The sequence below is a fragment of the Sesamum indicum genome, linkage group LG3 (genome assembly GCF_026168435.1).
Source record: "Sesamum indicum cultivar Baizhima isolate 11 linkage group LG3, ASM2616843v1, whole genome shotgun sequence".
NCBI classification, from domain to species: Eukaryota; Viridiplantae; Streptophyta; class Magnoliopsida; order Lamiales; family Pedaliaceae; genus Sesamum; species Sesamum indicum.
In genome coordinates, this window is record NC_142659.1 from 30112277 (window position 1) to 30140253 (window position 27977).

At 35.5% G+C, this 27977-nt stretch overlaps 6 protein-coding genes across 15 annotated transcripts; 3 read left to right on the top strand and 3 right to left on the bottom strand.

Moving 5' to 3' along the window:
- The first annotated feature begins 1756 nt into the window (after window positions 1-1756).
- On the top strand, window positions 1757-4923 carry LOC105159340 (S-adenosyl-L-methionine-dependent methyltransferases superfamily protein). The gene is made up of 3 exons (XM_011076372.3): window positions 1757-1908; window positions 2607-3717; window positions 4391-4923. Exons 2-3 carry the CDS (start codon window positions 2636-2638, stop codon window positions 4479-4481), a joined length of 1173 nt encoding a protein of 390 aa, XP_011074674.1. The 5' UTR covers window positions 1757-1908; window positions 2607-2635; the 3' UTR covers window positions 4482-4923.
- Window positions 4924-8608: 3685 nt separating this feature from the next.
- LOC105159341 (AP-2 complex subunit sigma) lies at window positions 8609-11131 on the top strand. Its single transcript, XM_011076374.3, has 6 exons — window positions 8609-8750; window positions 8878-8976; window positions 9061-9111; window positions 9526-9699; window positions 10426-10485; window positions 10828-11131. Exons 1-6 carry the CDS (start codon window positions 8748-8750, stop codon window positions 10867-10869), a joined length of 429 nt encoding a protein of 142 aa, XP_011074676.1. The 5' UTR covers window positions 8609-8747; the 3' UTR covers window positions 10870-11131.
- Window positions 11132-11393: 262 nt separating this feature from the next.
- On the bottom strand, window positions 11394-17207 carry LOC105159342 (uncharacterized). Of its 9 annotated transcripts, none has more exons than XM_020692635.2 (15): window positions 17099-17207; window positions 16208-16992; window positions 15920-16046; window positions 15439-15583; window positions 15265-15322; window positions 14349-14473; window positions 14063-14237; window positions 13758-13974; window positions 13611-13671; window positions 13464-13524; window positions 13271-13340; window positions 13100-13190; window positions 12658-13014; window positions 12321-12524; window positions 11394-12065 (listed from the first exon to the last, which is right to left on the bottom strand). In XM_020692635.2, exons 4-15 carry the CDS (start codon window positions 15517-15519, stop codon window positions 11652-11654), a joined length of 1914 nt encoding a protein of 637 aa, XP_020548294.1. In that variant the 5' UTR covers window positions 15520-15583; window positions 15920-16046; window positions 16208-16992; window positions 17099-17207; the 3' UTR covers window positions 11394-11651. The 9 variants fall into 9 exon arrangements, with proteins under 9 accessions (XP_020548294.1, XP_020548295.1, XP_020548296.1 ...); XM_020692636.2 differs by having other exon boundaries at window positions 16208-16346; window positions 17099-17188; XM_020692637.2 differs by having other exon boundaries at window positions 11394-12059; window positions 16208-17198.
- A 1134-nt stretch (window positions 17208-18341) lies between these two features.
- Window positions 18342-20988, bottom strand: LOC105159343 (cypmaclein). The gene is made up of 5 exons (XM_011076380.3): window positions 20830-20988; window positions 20566-20623; window positions 18935-20411; window positions 18772-18823; window positions 18342-18689 (listed from the first exon to the last, which is right to left on the bottom strand). The coding sequence occupies exons 1-3, from the start codon at window positions 20926-20928 to the stop codon at window positions 20230-20232; spliced, it is 339 nt and encodes a 112-aa protein (XP_011074682.2). The 5' UTR covers window positions 20929-20988; the 3' UTR covers window positions 18342-18689; window positions 18772-18823; window positions 18935-20229.
- A 2086-nt stretch (window positions 20989-23074) lies between these two features.
- On the bottom strand, window positions 23075-23940 carry LOC148788879 (uncharacterized). Its single transcript, XM_088878470.1, has one exon. It carries the CDS (start codon window positions 23623-23625, stop codon window positions 23227-23229), a length of 399 nt encoding a protein of 132 aa, XP_088734596.1. The 5' UTR covers window positions 23626-23940; the 3' UTR covers window positions 23075-23226.
- A 785-nt stretch (window positions 23941-24725) lies between these two features.
- Window positions 24726-27230, top strand: LOC105159345 (uncharacterized). 2 transcript variants are annotated; one of them, XM_011076382.3, is made up of 4 exons: window positions 24726-25045; window positions 25134-25283; window positions 25374-25444; window positions 26671-27230. In XM_011076382.3, the coding sequence occupies exons 1-4, from the start codon at window positions 24806-24808 to the stop codon at window positions 26975-26977; spliced, it is 768 nt and encodes a 255-aa protein (XP_011074684.1). In that variant the 5' UTR covers window positions 24726-24805; the 3' UTR covers window positions 26978-27230. The 2 variants fall into 2 exon arrangements, with proteins under 2 accessions (XP_011074684.1, XP_011074685.1); XM_011076383.3 differs by having other exon boundaries at window positions 24727-25045; window positions 25140-25283.
- Window positions 27231-27977: the final 747 nt, after the last annotated feature.

The following is a 27977-nucleotide window of genomic DNA, read 5'->3' on the forward strand; positions in this document are numbered from 1 at the left end:
ACTCCAACTGTTAGAAAATCGTATTCTAAACTAACAAAAGCATGTAACGAGAATATGACATATAAGGAAATAAATTTTGAGTGACAAGACATCCATGTCAGTTCTACCTCGACGAACATACCCACGTAATCATCGTCAACCTCCTGGACTGCAACTTGCTACATAACTACACGTTTGATTAGACTCAAATCCACGATCTCTACTTATTTATAGGACCTTAGTTTTAGCCACTAAATTAGTATATGGTGAAGCAATGGTAGAAAATTCGTACCAAATTCAAAATTTATGGTGCAATATTCAAAATTCAACTATTTGAACTGTAAAAGTGAAGTAAGACGAATATTTTCATAAACGTGGGTGGTTGGTCAACTAAATTTTCACCCATTACAATGGAGAAAGTATGAATTTTCATCAAAATTGTTATTAAATAAGATTTTAGAGAGTAGAGGTTTCTCTTGCATTTAAAGCTATCGACAGATTTTGCCACAAAAGAGCAAAAAAGAATCAGAAATTTCTGACATTTAGAGATACATATGTCTGGTCTGAGTCCAGTACTGTCCAACCCTAATTGTGGTAAAATGGAGCCAAGTAGAAGACGTTTTCATGTTCAAAGATGTATTGGATCCGGAAGTATATTTTTGAATTTGAAAATGTAATGTGTGATTGGTATGGATATATGCACCCAACTCAACTGGGGAAAACCAGCTAATTAATGTCGTACGGAGAAAACTAAATAAAGAATGCGAATTACTTTTGTTTTCGATGCATTTAAGTATGAATGAATTATTTGGTCCGACAAGAGTACGAGAACGATAGTTAAGAGGCTTTTGTTGTGGTCGGCCACCTAATTCACTTCAATTCTTCAATTAGTTGTAACTCGGATTCGTTTAGATTTTCACACAGCTTTGACCCTTTGGTATTTAGATTTGTCATTAATGTTAATCTACGTGGCACGTAAAGTATATACTAATACTAAAAAAAATCCGAGTTATCAAAACAGCGTTTACAAAATTGTTTAAGATGTTTCAATAAAAATTCAAATTTTCAAAATCTATTATTTTTTTTAAAATTCTTGGAAAAATTTAATTTAGTGTAATTGAAACAAACGTTTTAAAATATAACAATCGAATTTAGAAATAAAAAACATTCAAAGTCACGTTGGAACAAATATTATATAACAGTTAGAAACGCTATTTACGACAAGATAATTAAATAGAAAACTTACAACGAGAACTATATCGTAACAATTTTCAATCCAACGAAAATAGTTATTTTAACTAAATCATATAATTCACTACTTGTTTTGAAGAAAATATAAGTCCCATATCAGTAGTGCCCGAGTACAACATAATTTCTCCCAAAATAAGACGATTTTGCAATTCTTTTTATTTTAGTACTACACCAAAGAACACCTCGATCAAACACTCAAAAGTTCGTTATTTGAAAATTAAGCTCAAATCTCTACAAATTTTAGAGGAGAGCATTAAAAAAAACTATTAAAATAAATTTAAATATTTTTGCCGCAATAAAAAAACAATAAAAGCATCAAAAGAGTGTTCTTCAATTATACAAAGCTATAAATATTTATTTATTTAATTAATTAATATTTAAACAGTATTTAGGAAAAATAAAATATTAATTTTAAATGGAAAAGGGTGAAGATTGATAAATGGCCTTTGTGTGTCCAGTCCATATTGAAGCAAGCCCTACAACTGGGTGGTTGGGCTTTTGGGCCAGTATCTTGGGATAGGTAACTTAACAAGGATGCATAGCCCATTAAACCGCGCAGGTTTTGCGTTAGCCGACGAGAGCTACGTCGTCACCATAGTTTCTTCAGCGTTTCAACCTGCGAGCGGAAGTCTGCTGCAATCTTCTTCGTCTTCTTCAGTTTCATGGTTGCCTTAATTCGTAAGTGCTTTTTGTTTCCGATTATATGCTGCTTTGTTTTTGGTCTGCTTCGAGATCCAATCTTATACTTTCTTCTGCTTCGTAATGAAAATCTCATTTTGTATGGCGATAAATGATGATGACTGAACATTGTGCTTCTGGTTTCTTATTTTGTCATGAAGTGATTTTGGTTTCGTCTGCTGGGAAGGGGAAATCAATTATCGGTAAAGAACCTAAGGTGTAAAACTGTAAAGTAGCTGGTAATTTGCTGTTGTACATTTTGCATTGCCCTTCCCGGTTCCGTGTGTTGTTCATTGATTTTATATGTGTAACTTATTGAATGGGTTTTGAAGTTTCCGTAAAGTTTTCGCTGCTAAATTGATAGCCTATTGAGTTGCTAATCAGCAAAATTAGCAAGTACTTGATTAGTTTTTAATCATTTGCTTGAATTACATTACATGTAGGTCAATATGGACTGGGTATGTTGGAATTTTAGAAGATTTTTAAGGAGATATGGTGCTCAAATTGGCGTCACAAAATTTACTTTCATGTTTTTTCAAGTGTAGGAGTGAATGAGGTCCATTTGGGGTAACCAAAATTTGTAACTTTCACATGGCATCTGGTGCATTTACGATTACAACAAGTGAAAAAGCAATGAAAGAGAGATGAGTACGATCACAGGTGCTGAGTTGTATTTTGTTTTCTTGTTTGCATAACAGAATCTGTCTAGTTGTGATGGCATGTGCTGATGCTTCTTGTTGGTAGAAGACCAAGTTTTGGCATTACATCTGTCCGGGCTTGCTCTACTGCTATCTCTTTTACTGGCTGTCATTTCAGAGGCTTAGCCACTATGAAAGAAGAAGGAATGGATAATTCCGTTGATTTTTCTGCTATTTCTCGTGAAAAATTGCCTGTTTTACCACCTATAGTTGCAAGGAATGGCCAGAAATGTTCATCCTCTAAAGTTCAGGCAACACCAGAAATTGAGAAGAAGTATGTCCATCGGGTTTATGATGCTATTGCACCCCATTTTAGTTCTACTCGGTTTGCAAAATGGCCCAAAGTCCAAACGTTCTTGAATTCTCTGCCTTCAGGATCACTTGTTTTAGATGCTGGCTGTGGCAACGGGAAATACTTGGGGCTGAATCCAAACTGCTATTTCATTGGATGTGATATTAGTGCTCCCCTTATTAATATATGTGCAGATAAGGGGCATGAAGTTTTAGTTGCTGATGCAGTAAATCTACCTTATCGATCTGGTTATGGTGATGCCGCAATTTCTATTGCAGTCTTACATCACCTGAGCACGGAAATTCGGAGAAAGAAAGCAGTAGAAGAATTAATCCGTATTGTAAAACCAGGTGGCCTTGTGTTAATTACAGTTTGGGCTAGGGAACAAGAAGATAAGGCATTGGTTAATAAATGGACTCCTCTTAATCAGAAGTACTTAGAAGAGTGGATAGGACCTGGTAGCCCTCGGGTTCGTAGCTCTTCATCTTCATTTTCTTTAAAAAGCATTCCAGAAACTGAAGAAAATGTTTCGGTGGAGCAGTTGAAAGATGTAGGTGAAGAATCTGCTGAAAAGAACCCGCATGAAATAATGTGCTCAAACTCTAATGATGGACATTCTCCATTGGATTCTAAAAATAAAGCGAGTAATCTATATCAGCAAGAATATTTTGTACCATGGCACTTACCCTATCATCGTGCTGAAGTAAGCGGAGCGTCTGTCAATGCTGTAGCTAATGGTTTGGCAAGGAAAGACGATAAGAAGGGCGCCGTGGTGTATGACAGATATTATCATGTTTTCAGTGAAGGTGAACTTGAAAGGTAAAATATTATTTAAACATCCTTTTCTTCTTTGAACCGAGTTTCCTAGGGATTTGGTCCGGTGTTGGATGTTCGCTATAGGTCTGATGGACATGCATGGTACTGGACGTTATACACATTTTCTTTTGCTGTTCCCCTTAATGGGATAATTTATATTACTATCCATAATTATGATCAGAATATCGTGTGAATTAGTCTTCTAAGCTGTTGCACCACTTGTTTCAATCTTCTGCTAATAAACCCCTTTGTGAAGCCTAGTGCTTGTCGTAGAGCTGTTTGTGATAAATATGAACTCGTCAAATTTGTAATGTTCTCCAGCTCAAGAGTGACTTCCAATCGAGAACAAACAATGGTTTTGGAAAGCAGGTGAGGAACTTGCTAATTGGTACCAAAGGTTGACTGATCTCTTGGCTTACCTTTTGCCTGGATATGGAATCTAAATGAAAGACTAACAACAGATGTACAAAGGAAAAATGTAGCTCCTTTGTTTCATATTTCATCATTGACTGTATTGTTTCAATAATTTGCTCAGTGCTGAAGTATTGTATGGCAATTCATATGCGTTCATGCTATTTTCACCTGAATAATATCTTTTGAGGCCTTTGCAATATTTTCCTTATTGATGCTACTTAATCTTAGGCTTTAACCTTCCGTACCACAATAATATGCGCAGGTTAGTTTCTGGTGTGGATGGTGCTGACATTGTCGACAGATTCTATGATAAATCAAACTGGTGCATTATCCTTGAGAAAACTTCGTCATAAATTGGGTCCTGTTCGTCAATCTTGTAACCAGTGAACTTCACCGAAAAAATACTTCAGTTATCTTGTTTTGAAGCGTTTTACAATGTTGGAGTAGGTGATCTTGCAAGCTGAGGCAAAACGGCTCAGAAGAGTTTGATTTTGGCAACAAAATACATCCGAAACAAGATCCGAGAGCCCTTCAACCAGCAAGAAACCGGCAATTCATGAGATTTTGCACAGGAACGTCATATTTTAACTTTTGGAGGTTTGTTGAGGGCGGGCTGTCTCGTCCTTCCATTATACATCTGTGCTTCAGTTTCAATGTACCACTAGTAGCCTTTGTAAAGACCTGATATTTTACTGTGTTGAAAGCCTCACAACAGATGCCGCATCTATAGAAGATGCTGTTTTGTGTTGAAAAGATGACGATAAATTTTGAACTAGAATAGATGCTTGTTTTCCATATCATTTCTAGTGATTACAAACTTGGGTTTTGGTTTAGGCGATCAAAGGTGAAAAAGGACAATGGTTTCCTTGTACTACCTCGATCCCCATTTTTGAGGCCGCGAACATCGAACATATTAGAATTCAGGGTTCTGCTTTTCAAATCTCAGGGTAGTCCCACGATGCTATGCAGTATTATTATTTCTGCAAAATATTCATAGTTCTAAACGTTTTCTCCAAACATTTTATGAAATATTTAATCAACATTCAAAATTTTGCATAACTTTATTGTTTCAATCCTGCCTCATTAGGAAGGCACATAACAACCAATGCAGATTTTATTTAGGGCCTCCTCAAGTTCTTATATTAAAGAAACCAAAAGCAATATCCGTCCGACAATATCATAATAACCAGCAGCCTTTTCCCTATTATATTATTATTAATTTACCAAAAAATTGAAAAGAAAGAAAGATTAACAAAAATGCAAGACTGTACATTGCCCTAATCATTGATTCCCTCAGATTGCAGATTTCCCAGAAAAAGCTGGGCACTCATCATTCAAGGAACGCATACTTTTCTATACATATTAGTCAGTCAACCATCAGCCACAGATATTTAACCTAGTTAATTAGTTGCGGATTAATTATCTAATCTTCCCATTAATTACGGATTTATGTTATATATAACCCAGAAATTCTATCCCTAGACCGTCGTTTGGTTAAATTTCAATTAATTATATGAGAAGTGTAATACATTTGTCGTACGATAAATATACAATTAAAAAAAATCCAATATCATATAGTAAATATATTATAGATTGATTTGAGTCGGCCGAACCATTTATTTGTTTCATATACCATTTATTATTTATGTCCATAAAAAAATCAGCTTGGTAATGCTTGCTCCCGCATAAGTTATTATCTGTTAGACCACATATGATATTTTCATCAAGTGTTAATCAACAGTTCATATGGACGGTACCGAGTTATCCTAAAAACTCTTGAGATTGTTCTAGAAAAGCTGATTAGTCTGCAGAGGGTGTTGATAAGGACTAATTAATACATAGTATATTAATGAAAAATGAAGAGATGGAGGAGGCATTTTGGTTGGTGATGGTGTAAAGGTTGAAGATGAATGTATACATAACTCGCCTTCAAAGTGAAGTCATTGCAGAATTATTTGGAGCGTACAAAGCCTGGGAATTTTATATTCGTAGCAGTATATGAAAGCCATCAATAACTGTTGCAGTCTCCCCCAAAATATCTACCGCTCTAATCATAATTCCTTTGCCTTAAATATTAATTTGCTCATAATTGCCTGATTTTCATTCCTGGGAAATTAATGCTTCTTTATCACTTCTTTTTTCCATACATAACCCATCTCCCTTACATGGATTGAAGAGACTCTCATGCTTACTATTGAAGATAACGGAAGTATTGAGATTAGATACAATATGTTTATCTCATTTAATATATTTCACTATCAATCTCTGTGATTCAATACTTAAGGTTGAACATTGCCACGCCCACAATGTGGATTCAAATTTTTATTGAGGTGTTTGGTGGGAAAAAGTCACGTGATTAGAGCTTTGTTGGTTGGTTGGTGCGTGCGCTATTTTTTCTAACTGATCTGTAAGACGTTATCCTTACTTTCTCATTTTATCTAATAAAAAAAGCTTTTCAAATATAAAAAAAAATTAAATATATTAATAATTTATATCAAATAGATATACACATGATGCAAATAAACAAGAAATTATCATATATAAGAACCTCAATCTTACCTTAGTAGAAGATGCATATGAATTACTGACATAACAAAGCATTAAAATTGATTACATTATCTATTGTTAATTATATGATTAAAAATTTTAATTACCAACTAATTATACAAACATTTTAATATTACACATGATATAGTTGTTTAACAAAAAAGGGTATGCAAATGATTTGGTCACATGGCTGATACAACCTCTTTCTGAATATATGAGCATCATTGAGTCGTCTGTCGCATTGAATATATAAATTAAATTAAACCTCCCAAAAAGTTTTTTTTTTTCAAAATTAAATCCACTTCTTTTTATTCTTCCATACGACAGAAATGATAGCACTACACTTCCCGGAGAATTAATATCTTCAAAATAATCTTAAATGGATAAACATATTTCATAATTAAATAATTATAAGTAGGAGGAGTAGTAGAAGGGATTCGCCATTTTAGGTATTCTTATAAGCTTTATAGGGTTTCCTTTCCTTCCTCAATATCAAGAATTCACCAAAAAAAAAACCCATGAAACTCTTGAACCGGTTTCGTAAGATCATAATGCGGTTAATCCTCCCGGGTGTCCCTGCTCGAGGAGGTTCTGCGGCGGCGGCGCCAAGGCGGAGGTCATGCGACGGGGGGGCAGAGCCACCCAAGACTTCATGCAGTTCGTACTATTACTCCTCCAATTCACATTACAATGAAGCGATTGCGGATTGCATTGAGTTCTTCAACAAGTCGTCGCAGGGTGGTCATGTGTTTAATACTGCAAGAACATCTGATGTAATTATGGTTTGAAGAATTTATAAATAAATATTAATTCATTCAACTATTTTTTTTTCCCACTATACATATCCATATAATTCTTGAATATTGAGTTGCTGGATGATTATATATAGAATATAATTTATTAATTGAAAATAATCATATTTATGAATTAGTATTTGTAGGTAGGGTGGAGAAGGGCTGTGGGTGGGGTGATTCTTTTATAATTTTTGGGTTTGATTTCTTTGTTTGTGGGTTGATTTGATGAAGCACGCAAATAAAGAGAAGTTTTGCTTTTGCATGCACATTTTATTTTTTATTTTTGGTTAATATCCATGCATATTCTTACGCACAAAACTAATCTCTAGCTTAGTGGTATATATGAAACAATTCTATTTTTTATTTCAAATTTTATTGTATTTTCTGTTTTATTTAATATGCACATATTATGTATATATTTCTTTAAGAAGTTAAAATAGATGATATAAATATTTGCCGTTTATATATTAAATAAAATAAAATGTGAAATAGAATATTAATACATATGATAAATATGGAATTTTTAACCATAAACTGATCAAACTTATATATGTATAGTAAGTAGGCATTATTGACTATATATGGCTCATTATTCTTAAGCAACTTCAAACTTAATCTCCATGTATTATTAATTCCACCAATACTATCAAGCAAATGCAAATATATATATGTTTTTTAGCGTCTCATTTCCACATTACATCCAAGAGGTGGATTTGAATCTCATGACTATGAATGTATAGTACTATTTTTTTTATAATAATATCTTGTTTATTTCTTTGATTTGAATATATTTTTTAATTTAAAAATATCAATTTATTGGATTAGTATTTTAATTTGAATGTAATATATGATGTCGTAATAAATGAAACTTATTCCAAAAAAAAGAAAAAAAGGTGAAAAACTGGAATTAGGCTTTGTTGTTATTATGTAAACAAAGAGAGAAGAAAATGGGCTGATCCAAGTGAGTTTTGGGCTCAGAATATTAATTGAGCCCAACAAGTGAAAAACTGGATAAATGGATACCCAAAATAATATGTAAAGGAATCAAGGCAATGGGCTGATCCAAAAATTTCAGGTAATCGACCCGAACTCATAAACGTCATCTCAATGGTGAATTATTAATTGTTATAATTAATGACGTAAGAATTAAAAAATGTAGGAACACAGCAGGGGGGCAATGTCGTTTTTGACCTCTGACTTGTCTCCTCGGAAATCATTTCCAAGTTTTCGACTCTGCAATCTGCGTGGTGCTGGTGTGAATTTCATCATCTCTTCAAGATGGTAATCAGCCCTTCGCCTAGGGTTCTTTCTAGTTTACTAGATTCTAATCTCGTTCGCTGTTTTTCCTTCCACGGTTTTCGGCGTCACAAGTTTCTTCTTTTTTCTTCTTCATCTTTCGATGTTGCAGATCCGATTTATACTGTTACAGAACAGGCAAGGCAAAACTCGATTGGCCAAATACTACATTCCTCTCGAGGAGTCCGAGAAGCATAAGGTTGAGTACGAGGTAATCTTTTGTGGACGTTTCGGATTTCCAGCTCGATTTCAAGTTCCTCTGAGTTTTGATTTGTTATTCAATTCATTGCTGCAGGTTCATCGATTGGTTGTGAATAGGGATCCAAAATTCACCAACTTTGTGGAGGTGATCAACTCTGCTCGCAGCAGAATATCAGTTTTCAATTCAATTATGTGCTCTTTCGATCCTTTTATTATTCTAATTAGAAGCTTTAGTCCTGTTATCCTTTTATGAACCGAGCATTCGAGCACATGCTGGAAAAGTTCCTTTTTCTTTTTTGTGTTTCTGTTTGTTAGTTAAATCTAAAAGACCATATCTTGAGTTCAAGATAAATTCATTGATTCCGCTCATCATTTAGGGTTCCTTCTTCACTCTTCCGAATGGAAGGATAATGGTTCATGCTCTATTGGCATGTATTTAGTTGTGTCTTTGCCTTTGGTTTTTTTATGGCTTGACATTTCAATATTATTTACTTTGGTCTATTTTCTACTTGGATTTCAAGAAGATCACGGCAGGTTATTGATAAAATTCTTCTTGCAGTTCCGAACCCACAAGGTTATCTACAGGCGATATGCTGGTTTATTTTTCTCTCTATGTGTGGACATCACGGACAATGAGTTAGCTTATTTGGAGTGCATTCACTTATTTGTGGAGATACTGGATCATTTTTTCAGCAATGTGTGCGAGTTAGATTTGGTTTTTAATTTCCACAAGGTATGTCGCAGTTTCTGCACGTTAGCTATTGAATTGAAAGTAAATAAATCCAGCTGGATCATTTGAGACCTGAATAAGAATGTGCAGTGCAAAACTGTGAATGTTTTTTTACCTCCCATGCGTGATTTATCTGCATTTCTATCTCTACAATCAGTCATGCGGCTGCTCCGTGACTAGTACATTTTTTATCTGTCTGTGTTTGGTAAGCTCTAGCAGTACTAACATAGGTTCTTTGTTTTTTTTTCTTTCAAAATTATAACCAAAGGAAATTCATGATTCTTCACCTTACTTGTTGTGCTGGGGAATTCTTTCATTGAACTAGACCTCGAGCTTAGTTTCGCCCATGTGATTCCCTAGATAAGATCTATGGCTTATTTCGCACATTGCCACTCAATATCTTTAACTGTCAACCTGGAGCTAAGATGGTGCTCGGGTAATAAGCCCGCACAGATTGCTTTCTAATTCTCTTTACCTTAAGCTATCTCAGTTGAAATCATGGAAAATTAGCATTGCAAATCCTGCGGATTTGAAAATCCTGTGTGACTATGTAATTTGATATAGTTTGTTGGTAAATTGCTTCTTTTTGTCTTTTGGTGGGATTTTAACACTAAAAATTGCCTCATATCTTAAGTATCATTCAACAAATTCATCACTCGAATTCATTTTTATGACGTGTGGTACATGCATGTCACTGCATGCCCTGATGAATTCTGTTCGTCTTTAAAGGTATATCTCATATTAGATGAGTTCATACTTGCTGGGGAACTGCAAGAAACAAGCAAGAAGGTAAAACTTCTATTTATGTTTTAGCTGTTGGTGAAAATATTGATAACTTTTACCCCACCACATTGTATTGTTATTTACCCTCCATTTGTCACATGAATATAAGGTTTAAAAGCAAGTGGATGCCAAGTTTTTTATGTATGACTATCTTCCTATGAACGTCCCCTCCCCCTAATCTTTTTTATCCGTACAAGTTATAGGTAGACATAAATTCCTGATATGAAAATATGTAGTGTGTTATTTTTCATTAAAATTGGGAAAATGGTTGGGGTGTTTCCAAGTGATGATTTAAGAAAATCATGTCTGACAACTTGTATGTATTCCCTACTCTCCATTATACAACAGGCAATCATAGAGAGAATGGGGGAATTGGAAAAGCAGGAGTAAGGATTTGAGGGGCAGTATCTTGAAGGTCAAGAAGCTACGTAGTGCATAACATTATTGAAACAGAACTGCAACACTCTCCAATTTCTTACGCCTTCAAGATTTTGAAATCTTGTTTGTAAAGAGTCACGCGTGCGCAATGTTATTTGAATGGTGATTTGACATTGCTTGAAAATTCAATTAAATTAGCACCCTACTCTACTCTTTCTGTAAAAGCAGAACAATTAGCCATGATATGGTTGCGATAAGTTCAGTTCACGGTCTACATGATATTGTCTCTATCCGTTTGACTATCAAGTATCAATAACCAACATGGTTTTGATCGGTTAACAAAGGTTCGGCCCTGTCTGCCATAACATGCAATGTTGGTCAGATACAGTAATGAATTCTATTTAATTTAATAGTGAAAATTTTCTACTTTTATCTATTGAAATTTAGTATCTTAAGAGTTAGCTTATTATCCTCTTCACCATTTTTTGTACGAAGAGAAACAATTTAATGTAGCTAAAGAGATTGCAAGCACTAGATAAATAAATCTTCTTTCCTTGCTATATTGCCACATAATATACAAAATCCCTTGAACATGAGCGTCACCGCTCTAGGTGTCACACTTTCATTTCTATAGCAAGCCACATTATAAGCAACTGGCAAAAACCTGCAGGATGCTTCTACTCCCTTTCTATCTGTCCCAGAATTTTTACACCACAACCAATGAGCTCATAGATAATAAAGAATTAAGTAATGATGGCTCCTTCTAAAGCCAGGCTCATAGGATTTGTCAAACATCAAAGCTGCTGGTTGCAGAGTAGCTGCATATGCGATGAGTTTTCAGAACATAATGCAGTTCCATTTCTCTCATATGCTGAATTGAGACGATGATGATGTCTCTCCACATTTGAAAGAGTCAATGTTGAATTGATGGGCGAATTCTGCTGTTGTGGAGGTGAGAAGTGTTGGTACTTTGAGCCCATAACGGAGTGCAGGTGCGGGAAAAGCGCCTGAGCATAATTCAGCAAGGAAGGTGAGTTTCCTCCTCCATTTTGCCAGTCTGGTAATAAATGTGGTCGACCAACTCCACTGGGACTATATTGAGCCTGGAGCTGAGAAGTCCATTTCTGCTGCTGTGACTCCAACTGTTGCCCCAGTGGGGCTGCAACAGTGCCACCGCGAGTGTTGCTAAGATATGGCGGAAGCTGTACCTTCACATTCATAAAGTACAAATTAAATAGCCATATCATATATTCTTTACCTAAAAGACTTGCCATAGCCATATCTAATAAACTTTCACCGTGTTGCAAGACTCCGTTACACATCTCAAGAATTTTTAACTTTCACGCATTGCTCATTATTTGAGGTAGATTGTTTAAGAAAAAGATAGCATATTTACAATGAGATAGAAGAACAGTTCAATGTAGTTTCATATAACTTAGGTGATAAGAGAGTGAGCAAGTTACCTTTGGTGCTGCTGCAGTTGAAGTGTGATCATGGAAAGTCGATGAATAACCATTCTGGGACAGTGAAAAAAGCATGGCTGAATGATTTTGTGGCTGCTGGTATGACACATTAAATTGATTCAGAGCCTCACGGCTGCATCCTGCTCTATTGACGCCCCCACTGGAATCTGAACCTCCAGCATCCAAAGACATAAAATCTGGACCCTGCAAAACAAATTATTTATTCACATAATAAAATTTTAACTACAGAAAAAGGGCCCTTGGTATGTGAATTAGACCCAGATGAAACAGTTTCACTTCAGAATCGAGCTTAAAGTGGGATGAAAAATGAACTCACCCTTTTCCATGATGAGCATAAGACGGAGGTTTTATTAGGCTGTTGCTGATCTTGAAGGAGCCTTTTATGCGAGCAAACAGCAATTCCAATATCAGAAGAGCCCTCAGAGGCAGAATGTATGAAGCCATTAAAAGGCAAACCACCATGTCTGCCATTTATCGCCAGCTTCTGGTTATCGATGCTCACATGAGGCCCTTTCTCAAGGCCTCTAGTGGTTGTTGATTGACTAGGCTTCTGGAGTGAACCTGTGTTTCTCCCCGGGTTTCCCAAGACTTTAACCAGGTTAGCGATGTACACATGGGTGGAACATCGCTTTCTTGACTTCTTTGGCTCAACCGCAACTCGACAATAGTGAATCTAAGAATCAAGAGAAGATACTGATAAGATTAGAAAGCCATAAAGATTATAAATCCAGTTTAAATTTTTTAAAGCTGCAGCATACCTTGTCAGCAGTAATACCATGCTCGTTGACTATAGGCTGGGTAGCACAATTTGTATTCTCGAACCATGCAGGAAATATGTCGGGCAAAGATCTGTGATTATTCAGCTCATGATAAGCTTGAAATCTATTAATAAGCAAGAAACTAAGCGTGTTCTAGAAAAGGAAAATTACAGCGGGCCTGATCCCTGTGTATTAGAGCCGACAACTCCTGTTGAAGACAAGCTTGGTTCCAGCAGTAAACCTATATTTGTAAACCAAAAAGGTCACATGACTGATAAATACAGCAATCCCCACTATTATGGTAAAAGCCACTTTGAGTCAGGGATAGTGGCTTACATTAGAAGAACACAATAAAAAAACTTACCTTTATATTTGTCCTCCTTGGGATAATGATGATTTCCGTATTGAATCCCAGAAATTGCAACCTGGAAAACACCCCAAGCACCACCTATTAGTACATTAGTTACAAAGGTCAGGGAGAGGATCTGAACATCGGAATTCTTGAACCAACCTGTTTCTGTGCAGTCGTTTGTTCACAACTTTGGATCATGTCAAGTGTTGACATTTTTGGTCTATGATATAATCAATAACAGAAGATTAAGAGCTCCGGATGTATAACATATTGAGGATTGCAGGGAGAAAGAAACTGGTTATGCACCTGGGACCCAGACTTGAATTTGATGGAATACCAGACACAATAGGTATAGCTGATTGCTCACTAAACGCCAACTCAGATTGTTGAGCATCATCCAGAGATTGGTATTTCAAGACTTCTTCTGTTGAATTCACCAAAACTGAAGAATGACAAGCAGACTCAAGAGTGACTCTTGTATTTATTTCCCCAGACTCCTCTTGTTGCATCGAAATCTCAGCATCTGTTTGTCGTGGCACAGAGCAGCAGAACAGATGAAGAATTCAAATTAAGTCATGAACAACATGGCAAAACAAAGCAACAAAATGAACCTTTAGCTGCTGCAGTCATTGAGCTCCCTGCTTCTACTTTTGTTGAAGGTTTTATTTCCGATGGTTCTCCGTCCAAGACTGGCTTGTTAGTCTTGGTAATGTCAGAGAACATGTCCACCAAAGAGTACAAGGTCTCAGCAACTTCTTCTTCATCCTTGGTAATTTGTCCATGTTTCTGAAAAAGTAATCCCATGTATTATAAAGAATGTCAGCTGATTTTCACATCCCTATGTTGTCTGTAAACAACATAGAATAGCTTGAACTTTCAAAAGCTGCAACGTCTAACCATATTCAGTCTGGATTTCTTGGCACCGTCTACCCTGATCATTTCAACTCCATTGGACATGTGAAGTTGCTTCCTTGAAATTAGCAAAGGTGGAGTAATAGATTCACGGGCCCGCTTCTTGATGGCTGCAACATATAAATACAATGAACTGATAAGATCTCCTCAAGAGTATTTTAGCATTTGCCATTTACTGTTTTACAGAATCTAAGAACACTTCTGTCAAATATGAAACCTCCCATCACTCAAACAAGTATTAGTCCTCTTATAGATATGATGTTAAAAAATCACCTGTGGAACTAATTCAGCAGAGAGAAAGCAAATTATTCAGCATGTGGACCTTAAATAGACATGAAATACTAATACAATCCTCCAACAGATTGAGAAGGCAGAGAAACGTAGAAGATGACGACGGAGCAAAGAGAACCCACTCTAATTGCCAAGGAAGTATATCACTAGATACAGGATAAAATATTGCTGGACCTCTTCCATTTAAGCACTTTTGGTGAAATTCAAAGAATTAATGGTGGCGGTTGGACGAAGATAATGATCATCAGATTGAAAGAGTCAAAGTTACAGCAAAGTGAGCCAATTTTTCACATTAGATCCAGAAGCAAACCACGTGCTTCAGTACTAAGTGGAGAAAGAAAAAGGCAGAGAGAGAATCTTTCATTGCCAAGAAAGAGAAGCAAAAAGAAAAGTACAAACTAAAACCAAAGGAAACTTCAAAATTGCACCAACAGGCATGGCATAAAAGATGAGGAACTTCTCAGAAGACCCACCATGCAGAAATCAATTGAACCTGTGGGCTCCAATTAAACTTCACCAAAACACAAACAATCCCACAATCCCTTTAGGTTACAAGAAAATAGCTAAAGTAGGTTTCCCATAGAATAGTTCAGCATAAAACAAGACCTACCAGACCGCAGCCTCCTAGGAACCGGTGCATGGTTCACCACACCACAGTCATCAAGAAGCTGCAAGAATCAAAATTAAAGTATAGTAAGTAAATATCTTCAGTTCCTCACCAGAGAAAAACTAAATTTACAATCTTACACGTTAAAGCATAAGCTAGCACGAGGTAAGTGTTTACCTTTCTCGGCAACTTGTTTTTCTTCTTAATAGTAGCACTAGGCTGCGATTCATCGTCACCAACAAATCGAACAGACCCCATATCGCACTCTGCTTCACTTCAAAGTTCAGTTGAACAGCAGCAGAATCTTTTTCTCTCCTATAATCTGAGCATCCGAATTTTAAGACTCCAATGAACAAAAGGAGATAACTTTAACAAGAAAAGACGCAAAGGACAATAAACCAGTGAAAAGAAGCCAGAAGAAGAAAAGAGGGAAAAGAAAAAAAAAGAAGAATAAAATGCGGCACACACACAGCTAATAAAAAATTCATTATCGTAAACGGCAAAAGATCAAGAACCAAAGAAGGATACAACCGCGGATAAAGACAAGAATGCTATTGATGGCTTTTGTTGTCTAGTAATCGTAAATTAAACAAGAAATGGTGAAAAAATCCCCAGTAATTTAAGTCATGAGGTACAGATATGAATTTGATGTTCATACCAAGAAAATGCTCCGCAACCGACTGGATAATAATAAGCTCCTACATGCGAACCGTCGCTACGTCAGTTTTGTCCTTTTCGAACAAATAGTCGCAAAAGAGACAGCAGCCACGGGATTCACTTGAAAGCTGCTTACAAGGCCCAAATTTGATGCAATCGAAATTTCAATAAATGCCTTCAGATCTTTAAACTCTGTCACTTGTTTTTTATTTATTAAAGAAAAGATATTTAAAAAATCAAAGTACCTGAAAAATGGATTAACAGAAATTGATTGGAGGAGAAGTATTACCTCAAAGAAGAATTATGAGGAAAGCTCAGTTGCATTTCCTATTTGGGCTGTGGGTTTCTTCGATCATTTCTGGGAAACTGATCCATTTTTCTTTATTTTTGGTGTTATTGGGAGAGTTGGAAACCCACAGAAATAGTGGCTGACAGAGAGTGTGAACAGAGGAGGAGGTTGGAAATTAAGAAGGGAAGAGAAAAAGAGTTCCGTTAGGAAAGATAGATGAAAAAGAAAAGTGAATGCTGTCCCTTTTAAGTGGGGGATGGATGTTCAGAGAATCAGGTTTCTTCTTCACGCAGTAAAACACCTCATTTACTGACACACACTCAAACTTTAATTTCTCTCTCTCTCTCTCTCTCTCTCACACACACACACACACACAGAGTGAATCAGAGATGGGAATGCAAAGAGATCACATCAAAATCACGAGAATAGTAAATGCAGAAGTCTAAGCTGAGCGAAAGAAAAGGTAACCTTATTATAGTAAAATATTCTTGAAAACGCAGAAGATCTCAATCATAACACCAAAAGAATAAATACTTTTCCGCTGTGATATGGATTTTATTACAATTCAAACACAACCGCACTAAAAAATCAGACAGAAAACAATGGGGGAAAAGTTTCTAGCCCCCAATAATGAACGGAAAAAAAAAGAAAGAAAAAATCAAAATCATCTAGACAAAAAGCTCAAAGACAAGCAGAATAGCCAGACAAGAAGCTGCTGCGTTCTGCTCCCACATCCAACTCATTCGCAGAGAAGAGACTCAGTAAAGAAGAGATTGGTAGAAATTCTTCGTTGATCAACAAGAAAAAGATTAAAAATCAAAAAACAGTCTTCCATTCGTACTCTTTGCGGCAATAATAAAAAATCAGTACTGCTTTTTAGCACAAGGTTACCTGACTCTGAAACACACAGTGAGTGCGTGGATTGTGTGTGCAGCACTGAGGAGGAGGATCACCCCCTTCACTCATTCCTCAACAGACGGGAAAATGAAGCAACCGATTGCTAAATATAACGACCGTAATTTATAACTGCCTTCAATGACGACATCTCCAGATCCAACGGTCGGAATTGGACGCGCACCCAGATCCGTTGGATTCATCTCTTGCATGAAAAGATAGAAGAGTCCCATGTGTCAGCCACCTGGGACCAATGTCAACGCCCACGCGTCTCCTCGCACGTGCGCAGAAAAGTATTATTATTATTAAGAATAATCCCCTCTCATGATATTTTATATAATTATACGTAATTTTTTTATAATTTTGAGAAATCGTATGGACATTCTTGAAGTTTGCTTCTCCCTAATAAACAAATAATATATTTAATCAAAATTTGTTGAATTTATTGATATTAATAAAAAAATTTGTAATTACCCTTAATTGATTTATTACTGACTTACAGCAAAAAAAATTAATAAAATTACATCATAATCATCTGAATTGCATATAATTAAAAATAAAATTTGGTGAAAATGCATGGAATACTTTGTACATTAAATGCATTAACCAATGTCGCATACTTTATTCAATGATATGTGTCAAATCTACTACAAGTACATCAATAAACTCTGTGCCAGAAATTGGTACATAAAATATGAACCATATGTCAAAAATTGTTGTATTTATTGAGTGGAGAAAGTAGGAATCATAATTTAAGTAAAATCTCAAAAGTGGGTTAATGAAATGAAATGAGTAGTTTCAACCTTGGTAACGTATTTAAAGGATCAAAGTAAGAAGATGGGAGTAATGATGAGGAGGTGAAAAATGCAAATGCAAATGCTAGAGATTAGTTACTCTGATGATGCAAATCCCAAGATTAAGGTTTCTTTTTGGTGTGATAGGAGAAATTCAGATTTTTTTAGATTCAAGCGTGGAGTGGTAATATATGTCCAGGTATTGTTGGGCTTTATTCAAGTAGTAGATTGAAGCCCAACTATTTATGGGCTAGAAGCCCAATTAGATGAATAGGACGTCAACTCTCTCACTCTAAGCTGCAAATTATGTTGTCCAACTCTATGGTCATAAAAGCTAGTTATGATTCTAGGTGAGTTTAGCCCAGTTAATACAAAACATATATAATTATATTTTGCTAAAATTGATTCAAAAATTCTGTAAATTGCATTATTCATTTTGCCCAAAGTAGAAATAACTACATATATTATATAATTAATTTGTACATTACATAACAATACACACACACAAGTGTAATTGACAAAAAACATAACAGCAGCTGTTCAATATATCACACAAAATGAAACCCACAGACGTCGACATAGATGGAATAAGCCGTTTCTAGTACGTAGTTTTTAGGGACATTTGCGCCTGCCGCCGTGAGTAGTCATGGCCTCATAGCAGGGGCAAAGATGGTGGTTGCCGGAGGTTCCAGGGGGCACGCAGTTGCAGCGGGCGCAGCAAGTTCCACACGCCCTCTTGCACAGGTTTTGCCTCGACGCCAACCGGCACCTCGCCTCGCATGCCGCCGCGCAGTCTATTTCATTTCCACAAAATTCAGTTTAGTCTACACACACACACACACGTGTAAAAGAGATAAAAGAGATAAAGATGAATACTCATTCTGGGGACGTATGAACTTCCGCCTGCACGATCAACATTAGTGCTCATCTGTACGTATAATTTAAAGAGAATTTGAATTAAATAAGACATTCAAAGCGGGGGTTAATTAGGGTATTTTGATCAGATGAAATACAAAAAATTGAAGTACTGTATACGTACCTCTTCATCCTTAGCTTCAACAAGGAGATGCATAAGGAGAAGGGAAATATAAAGTGAAGTAATTAGGTGCTTGGAGATGGGCATTGCTCAAAGTCTAGATTTCCGAATAGCGTAGCTAACTAGGTCGAATGTGATGGGTGAAGACGATCTACTACGTATATTTATATATATATATCAGATAATATATGAGAAATTATAGTCTATTCATTTTATTTTCTACGTAATCTAATATATACAGTATAAAAAATTAATGGGTATGGGCAAAATAATTAAAAGCTTTGTAAGTTGGTGAAAAAAAAAATAAATGTAAATTTCAAAGAAGAGAGAAAGAGGGGAATGAAAGTATTAATACTGACTAATTCAAATTGTTTCAATTAACGATTAAAAAAAAGGTATTTCAAATAATTTGTCTTGGAATAATTTTTTCAAATCCTCCAAAAAAAGATTAATTTATGTTGGAAATTCCAGGTATATATAATGCTTATCGCATTGTAATTAATATATATAGTTTATGGGAGCATATGTATATTTTTAGAATGAAAATAGCTGGAGAGCAGTGGTAGAGATAGATAAGACAAAATATGTGAGAGGGATTGTGTTGTAAATAAAAGGGTGATGATGAGTATGATAATGGATTGAAGGAAAAAGGTGAGGCAGGCCACCACCATCAGCCATGCGCCCAACTCGTTAAGCCTCCACGTTTTACCATTTCAATACCAATCCCTACAGATCCATGTTGCTAATTAAATTTCCCATGCACAAACACAACACAGGCGTCCCTCTTGGAATGCGTTTTTCGGCATTTCTCATCACACCTTTTCTACTCTTTTTTCTGTTTTGAATTTTTGCTATTTTTTTATATTGGAATATCTACAGGATTATGTTGAGGTCATGTTCGGATTTATTATTACATATTAATATTATATTTTTAATAGTATAATATATATATACATACACATTATGTATATAATAGTACATGTTGGTATAAATAATAATACGAGATGCAACATTGATTTATAATAAAAGATCCAAATACTATAAAGGGACGGATGAGTAATTAATAAAAAGGGGATTATTTAATATTATTCATAAATCCAAGCAAAGTATGGTCCATAGATAAACTTTTTCCCTTTCCTCTTATTCTCACCCTGTAACATTCCATATATGTCTGTATATACTTGACACTTGAATACCAGACCAATTAACCCATATACAAATAAACACATGAACGTGGAGCCGTAATTAAGGAAGAATATATAGCCATATTAATTAATGCAGTAAATGTAGTTTCAAGTTCAAGGGCACTTTTTGCGGCCACCGTGAGTTGTGAGAGCGGCGTAGCAGGGGCAGACGTCCTTGTGGCCGGAAGTGCCCGGCGGTACGCAGTGGCACCTAGCGCAGCACGTCCCACACGCCCTCTTGCATATCTTTTGCCTCGACGCTAACTGGCACCTTCTACTACATTCCTTTCCACAATCTGCACTATAATACTAACATCAATTTGGATCTTGGGATATATATATAAATTCATAAATCAATCAAGGGTTGTAATTGAGTTCGCCTTCAATATAAAATAATGCAAGTGCATGGTCTTAATTGTATACTCTTGTTCCTCATCAATATTTACGTACCTATATTTGTTGTACCAAGGAGAGAGCTTTCATGAGTTGTTCCATCCACGTTGATCACCTGAACCAATTCATTTAAAAACAATCTTTTTCAACATATATATTGAGTTATAAATTTGCTTGGAAACATATTTAAAAACAGTTACATATAGTTACATTCAAATTCAGAAACAAATTCAATATACCAATGTTTCGAAATCTGAAAAAAATAAAGTAAAATAAAAAGACAAGACACGCACGTCTGTGAAGCTGATGAAACACACAAACCTGATTCATAGATAGCGCTTCATGTGCTTGAATCGCGGAAATAAAAAGGACAAGTGTGATGAGGCAAGCAAGCAAGGAGGACTTGGAGATTATTGCCATGGCTGGCTAGCGAGCTATCAATGCAATTTGTGTGCGAGGAAATGAGAGCAAAAAGGGGTGGTATTTATTGTGTGAAGAAGATGAGAAACGTCTGGAATTGAAAAACACAATTTTCCTTGATTTGTAGAGTTCCTATTTGTCCTCCTAAAGTGCAATAATGGAGGGATCAATAGTTGGAATGATGGAATCGGGGACCAGGAATGGCCAGCTGTTTCCAAGGCAAATTCACTTACCATTTGTTTGGAAATTTTTAAGAATAAATTACCACCAATTCTATTAAAATTTTAAAATTTTCCTACAAATCTAAATTCATCAATTCAAATGTAACCTTACCTTAAAAACCGAAAAGCTGTCCCATATATGATTTAGGTAAAACAAAATATTTTAGCCCTTAAACTAAATAGTTTGTATTACGTTAGACTTAAAGCTTTTAAATGCTATATTAATTTAGATTTAAGTACCCAAGAAACTATTCTCGACCAAATTAAGATGTTCGGATCTTGCATGGTATGTTTATCAATGTGCTCTCAATATCATTTAAATCTTTTCGACATAGTTTACATTTTGGATGAAAATTATGATATAACCACATATATATAACTTCAATACTTTATTTTTTTTAATAAAGTTTCTTCTTTATATTATTAATTATTCCCACAATAATTTGATTCTATATATACATATACTATTGCATCCATTTCTATTTAGTTCTGCAATGTCTTAATAGTTAAGTAAAGACAGGAAGATGAATTAGTTCCATTATCATTATTAATTATTATCAAATACCGCGGTTCTAGAGAACGACGCATAGATCATCAACATTTATTGAGTTGGCATCACCTCTCCGAAAAGTGTAGATTTCAAACCACCCCATGTAATAAAAAAGCGGAAGGACCCATAAAGTTTAATTTCCTCATATATCAAGAGACGGGCAATAGAATTATATCTCAAATCAAGTTCAATCGAATCAAACTAATTATAAAACAAGTGTGTTATATAATTAGGCACTTTTCCTAAAATATACATCAATCACACTGTAAGTGTATTGCATTTACCATATAATTAATTTAGATTTGATCGAATCAGATCCGAACTAAAATTTTCCCAATATATATAGCACGAAATCCAGGCTGGTGCCCGATTGGTTGAATTAAAATGACTTACTAACCACCCGAAACTATCCTGAAAAATTGGGGTTAATTAATGATGTAATTAACTCTGAATTTAGCAAATTCTACCAAGATTAATTTAAAGATTGCAATTGATCCTTTAAGTTTTCAATAAATTATTAGCATAGGGTATACGTAGCTAGAGAGAAGGGCACGATGAAATAAGATTTATGGATTATATTTGGAAAACATATACTACATATATAATGTTAGTTTACTTTTTCCCATGATTCAATTTTTTCTTATGATGTTGATGCTTAATTTTCTCACTTATATATACGGCCGAAAGGAGCTCAGATTTTTTCTTTTTTGTGTGTGTGTGTGTGTATATTTGGATATGGTACGTGTAAAATTTCAATGGGAATTGTATGAGATAGAGTAGGATCTGAATTTTATGGTTTTTTTACTCATTAAGGATCTGAATAGGGTGAAAATGAAATCCAACTGTTGTGTAACTCTAAGCCCCAATCCTCTTAATACTTAGTAGCCCACCTTATTAATTAATTAATTCACATAAACCAATATTTGGGAGACTTTTGTTAAATTATTGGGAATTTGATTTTTTTTTAAATTCATAATTTTGAGTATGATCATCTTTATTATACATCAATGCATATTTATAAAATTAAAATAATTTTTGATTGAGTATATCTATTATCTATTTGAGATAATTATACTCCCCTCTGTTTAAAAAATTACATCTAGTACCCTGATATTTGTTTTCGTCTAACAAATAAATCTCCGTTAATCAAAATTCACTGAATTTGCTGATATTAATAAAAACCTGAATAAAAATTGATATTTACCTTCGATTGATTTATTACTGACTTATTGCAGGTCAAAATTGTAAATCATTCAAACACAAACAAACAAACAAGTATTGGTTAAAATTACAAATTTTGGAGCTGCATTAATAAAATTATTTAGATGGATGAATTCGAAATTATGCGGAGTTTAATGCTAATTAACAAGTCATCTCGAGATAAATTATATAGATACATAGTATCAGGATTGGCTTGTTAACCAATCACCAGCATGGTTCCAATTCTTCCAATTTAATCTATTACAAAGTTGTTTATTATACTCATGAAAATTAAACCTAAAACAATTACAAAAAAGAAAAGAAAAATTAGAAGAATCTAAACCAAGAAGACTGAAACGAGGACTGGTAATGAACCATGACAATCAGCACCACCACGACGAGCAACAACGCCGCCGCCGAGCTCCCCTCCTTTTCCGTCGCTTCGACCACTGGCTTTGGCACTCCGAAGCTGTACCTCAACATCCTGCGGCGGAGCATCACCATGTTCACCCCCAGAATCACCACCACCGGCAGGAGCAGGAGACCAAACCTGAACCCCGTCCTCCTCCTCTCCACCCTCTCCTTGTACCCTGAATGAGTCGCAAAGTACACCAACATAATCAACAGCCCGAGAAACACCATCAATGGGGACGGCGGAGCAGATATAGAAGCTAGGGTTTGGTCTTGCCAGCTTATACCCCTTCTGGCTCTTACAAACCAAACCATGTTTCGATCAATTATCCAATCCCCCGGAATTCTGTTGATGTGATGAATATGGATGTGGAACGTGGGACAATACTGTAAATGTAAGAGAACAAGGTTCGATTTTAAAGAAGGAAGAACCGACTTCCAATCTTGGCTTATGCAGACGTTGATGCTCAAGAGGATTGATACTAAAGTTGGGGTTTACTTTTTTGTATTATTCTTCTTACGAACCAACGCAAGAAAAAGAAAATAAAAATACAAGAATAACAAAATATTTATCATATATAATGTGCTTGATAATTCATCTAATTAATTCCACTAGAAATTATCAAGATACCCTTATTTAGTAGCAAAAAGATCTACTTGAGAAGATAAAGGCAATGGATAAATTTCTCTTCTCGTTTTCTTTTCACTCGGAATTTCCCAAGAAATGGGGTTAGGTGGAGTTCTTGTGTTGGTCATGTGCTCCGGGACACATGGACGGCATGCAATGTGAGGAGGTGGTTCTGACAACATCGTCCCATGGAAATTATATAAAAGCTAAGGCAATTAATTTTTTGTTAACAAACTTAAGAGCGATTGCCTGTTTTTGTACAGCATATGTACGATAAGGATAGGAATAGGATGGTGAATCATAAAGTTGAATATTCCACTACTTTTTTTCCTTTCATGTGCCCAATTTTTTATTCAATATAAATTATTACTTTCTATTATTTTTCACTCACATGACAAAGTGAGCAACCATACCCAGTCTGATTCTCCCCGATTGAATTTTTCATTATAAAGTTTATTTTATTTATCATACACTTGTTATTTTTACAAAAAATTAAAATAAAGTATATAATTGTAGACATGACATACATACATCAAATAAAATAGGAGATACAATACGATTTGCAACAAAAAATTCCCATCCAATTCTTCTATTTATACAAAATTTGACCTCCCCCGTTCAACCTACTAAATACGGCCCAAGGCGTGCTGAAATTATAACAGATGGACACTAATCGATTGGTATTGGGCCCATTAAGAGTCATATCACTAAGGCCCATTGTGAGTTTTGAACGAAAGGAAGCGGATAAATTTCAACGTAGAAGCGGACTCTTAGGCCCAAATATTTTGAGCTGAGCGCAGCACAAGAATTGTAAAATCGTACGTATATCGTCGTTCGGAAAGCAACCAGAAGACACAACCCTGGAAAATGCCTCAAGAAGACCCGAAACCACCGGTGAAGAAAGAGGAAATTGAAGACGACGACGACGAGGAGAGCATCGCCTCCTCTTTTGCGAAGCACGTCAAGAAATCACCCAGCAACAACAATGCCGCCGCAAAGTCGCAGACCAGAGTCAAGAAGGAAGTGAGCAAGGTGAAGGAAGAGGAAGCTGATGAAGATTTTGAAGAACCCACCTCTAAGAAGGCCTCCAGAAAGTCTGATAATAAGGTAAAGACAACCTTTTTTTTTTAATTTTTGGGTCTGTTTTGTATTTTCCTGAAGTCTCTTGTTCAATTCTTGGTGGGCTTTGCTGAAGGGGCAGAATAAGAAGAAGAAGAAGAAGAAAGAAGAAGTGGCCGAGCAAATGAAGAAGAGAGGAGGAAAAGCCGGTGAGAGTAAGGATGTCAAAAAAAGAGAAAGAAAAGTGTTTGATTTGCCAGGTCAAAAGAGGGACCCTCCTGAGGAAGTATGTCGTGTTTCTTCTTATGTTTGAATGCCTGTTGAGGTTTTAATTACAAATTCATCAATGTGTTTTGAATTGGTTTCGGTTTTTCAGAGGGACCCGTTGAGGATTTTCTACGAGACCCTGTACAAGCAAGTGCCAGCTAGTGAGATGGCAGCAATATGGTGAGCCTGTTTATTCCAATAGCTCACATCACTTTGTTTTCTGTGCTCTAACGATCCGTTTGTTTTGCTAGTTGCTTGAGGCCACGGTAGATGTAAACAAGAAATTGTTATGGGTGTAACTTGCCAATGCTTTGCCAATGTTTAATTTGTGTTGGTATTCATCTTTCTGTGGTTAAAAAGAGATGGAACAATTGTGTTCTCTGTCTCAAATGAATGTGTTCACAATTAGTTCAAACTAGGTAGTTTTCCCCTTTCTTTGTGCTACATGATGATAGTTCCAGCCGTGTGTACTTATCTTTTGATTCTACATCTATATGGGAATCGTGGTATGTCGATTAGCTACTTCGTTCACTCTCTTGGGGATGGGTCAGTTATTAAACTTAGAATCTGAAAACTGATGCTACTTGGATACCTGTGGTGTCAAGAGTATCCTTCTCATTGTGTTCACTTTTATGTTTGATCTAGACTAATGCCTGATAGCATCATGCATATGTTTCCACTTGATTTCTTGTGGATGCCCATGGTGATATTTTCACCTTTTTCTCATTCACCTGTATACCTCTTGTTGCTGTTTGTGATTACTTATTTCATCATGTGGATTGTCCATAATAAGACTTAGTTTGTGAAGAAAACGTTGAATTCATCCTCTCCAGTTCTAGTAATGTAGGACCTGGTCCTAGGAGTTCAGTAACTTGAGGGCTTGTAGATCCCTATGTGCTAAAATAAGTTATTTCATAGATCTATGACAGCGATTGCACTAAGAAACCCTTGTACAATTGAATATGGGTTGAAGGTTGGAGTAATGTCAGCTGAAATTTCACTGATATTGTGATCGAGTTCAATGTTTAAATATAATATGATTAAGTATTTAGTCCGAGAACATAAAAGTTTCTGTAAGGGCGTATAGACATATTCTTCTTTCTAATTGTTATCTAAATCATTGCCAAACCGGCATCCTTAGCTTACTCTTTTATGTTCTTGTTTTACAACTCCCGTGAAGTGAACGCTACAGTGGACCTGGAAGGGATGCTGGACAGCCATCGAATCATTTGGTTATGTGATAAACTGCTAGCTGCTCTTTTGTAGTACTTGATTCTTGCAGATAGCATATATCTGCCTAAAAGAAAAAGAAATTTTCTTCTGCAATCAAACATCTTACTATTGTTACTTCCCACTTTCCATCAGTTTCCTTTAAACATTTTCCTCATTTTCTAACATCCGTGCAGGATGATGGAGTCCGGTTTGCTCCCAACAGAGGAGGCAAAGAAAATTTTCGACAGAAAACAGAAGAAGGCACAGCAGCAAAAGCTCAGTTCACCAATGAAAACTGTTGTTAATGTCAAGAAGAAGGCTGGATCCATTACCATTGAAAAGAAATCAGCAACTTCTCCGGTTTCTACGCAGAAAAAGAAGACACCAGACTCCAAACTAGCCACCAATCAGTCGAAGAAACGAAAGAGCGACGCTGGATCTTCTGAAGATGATGACTTTGTTCTGGATCCAAAAAGATCAAAGAAACAGAGAGCATCGTAGATACGTTCCTAACACAGTTGCTAGTTTGCCATCTTTCCCATCTTCTCAGGTCTGCTGTACTGAAACTTTAATTGTCTAACAACCAAATGAACTAGTGTAGAGCTGAAATGTTTTGTAGAGGACTATAATCTCCCCAAAGATCTTTTGTAGATGATCTTTTATCTTTTTTGTTTTTTCATTTTCCTTTTCTGTTATCTTTGGTGAATTTCCCAATCGTTGTACAAATATATGAAGGTTGCAATTTTGTATTTCATTCTATTGCATCCACCCACCTTAAAACACACACATCCATATCAAACCACTTCCCATGCAAAGTTCAAATTTAAGAATGAAGCAAGCCCATTTTCATGGATGTCAGTTAGAGAGTGGGAGTCCAACATCTGTTACCATGTTCCCTCTCATTCCCATTATTGTTTTGTGGGTGGAAAATTCTAATCCAAATCTTGTTTGATGGGACGTAAAATAATTATATGAAAAGTGTAATATATTAAAAAATTATTGGTGTATAATTAAAAAAAATAGAGTAAATTCTAACTCGGATTGGGTTTGGCTAGACTCGAATCAATTATATAACAATTATAGTACCCTTACCCTGTATTATAATTGACGTACAATACACGTAAAGTGACTAATTAAGTGTATATAATTGGTTTAATTTGATCAAACTTGATTTGAGTAAAAAAAAATTGTGATTTGTAGTTATATGAACATTTACTTTATAATTGAACCTTCAATTTTCATACAATCAAAGAAAAGAATACACGAAAGACAAAGTTGTAGTATTATCTGATACACCTATCGTGATTCGTTAAATTAAAATTATATATTTTTAAATTGCACTCGTACTATTAAACAAATAAATATTAAATTATGAAAGCTGGATTTCATATATTTCAAATCATTAAAACAAGATTGCAGCAAATCTTGTTTGAAAACTAATAAGTACTTATTATAATTTTTTTTGTGTGAGTGTGTTATTTGGGTATTAGATATGATGAGA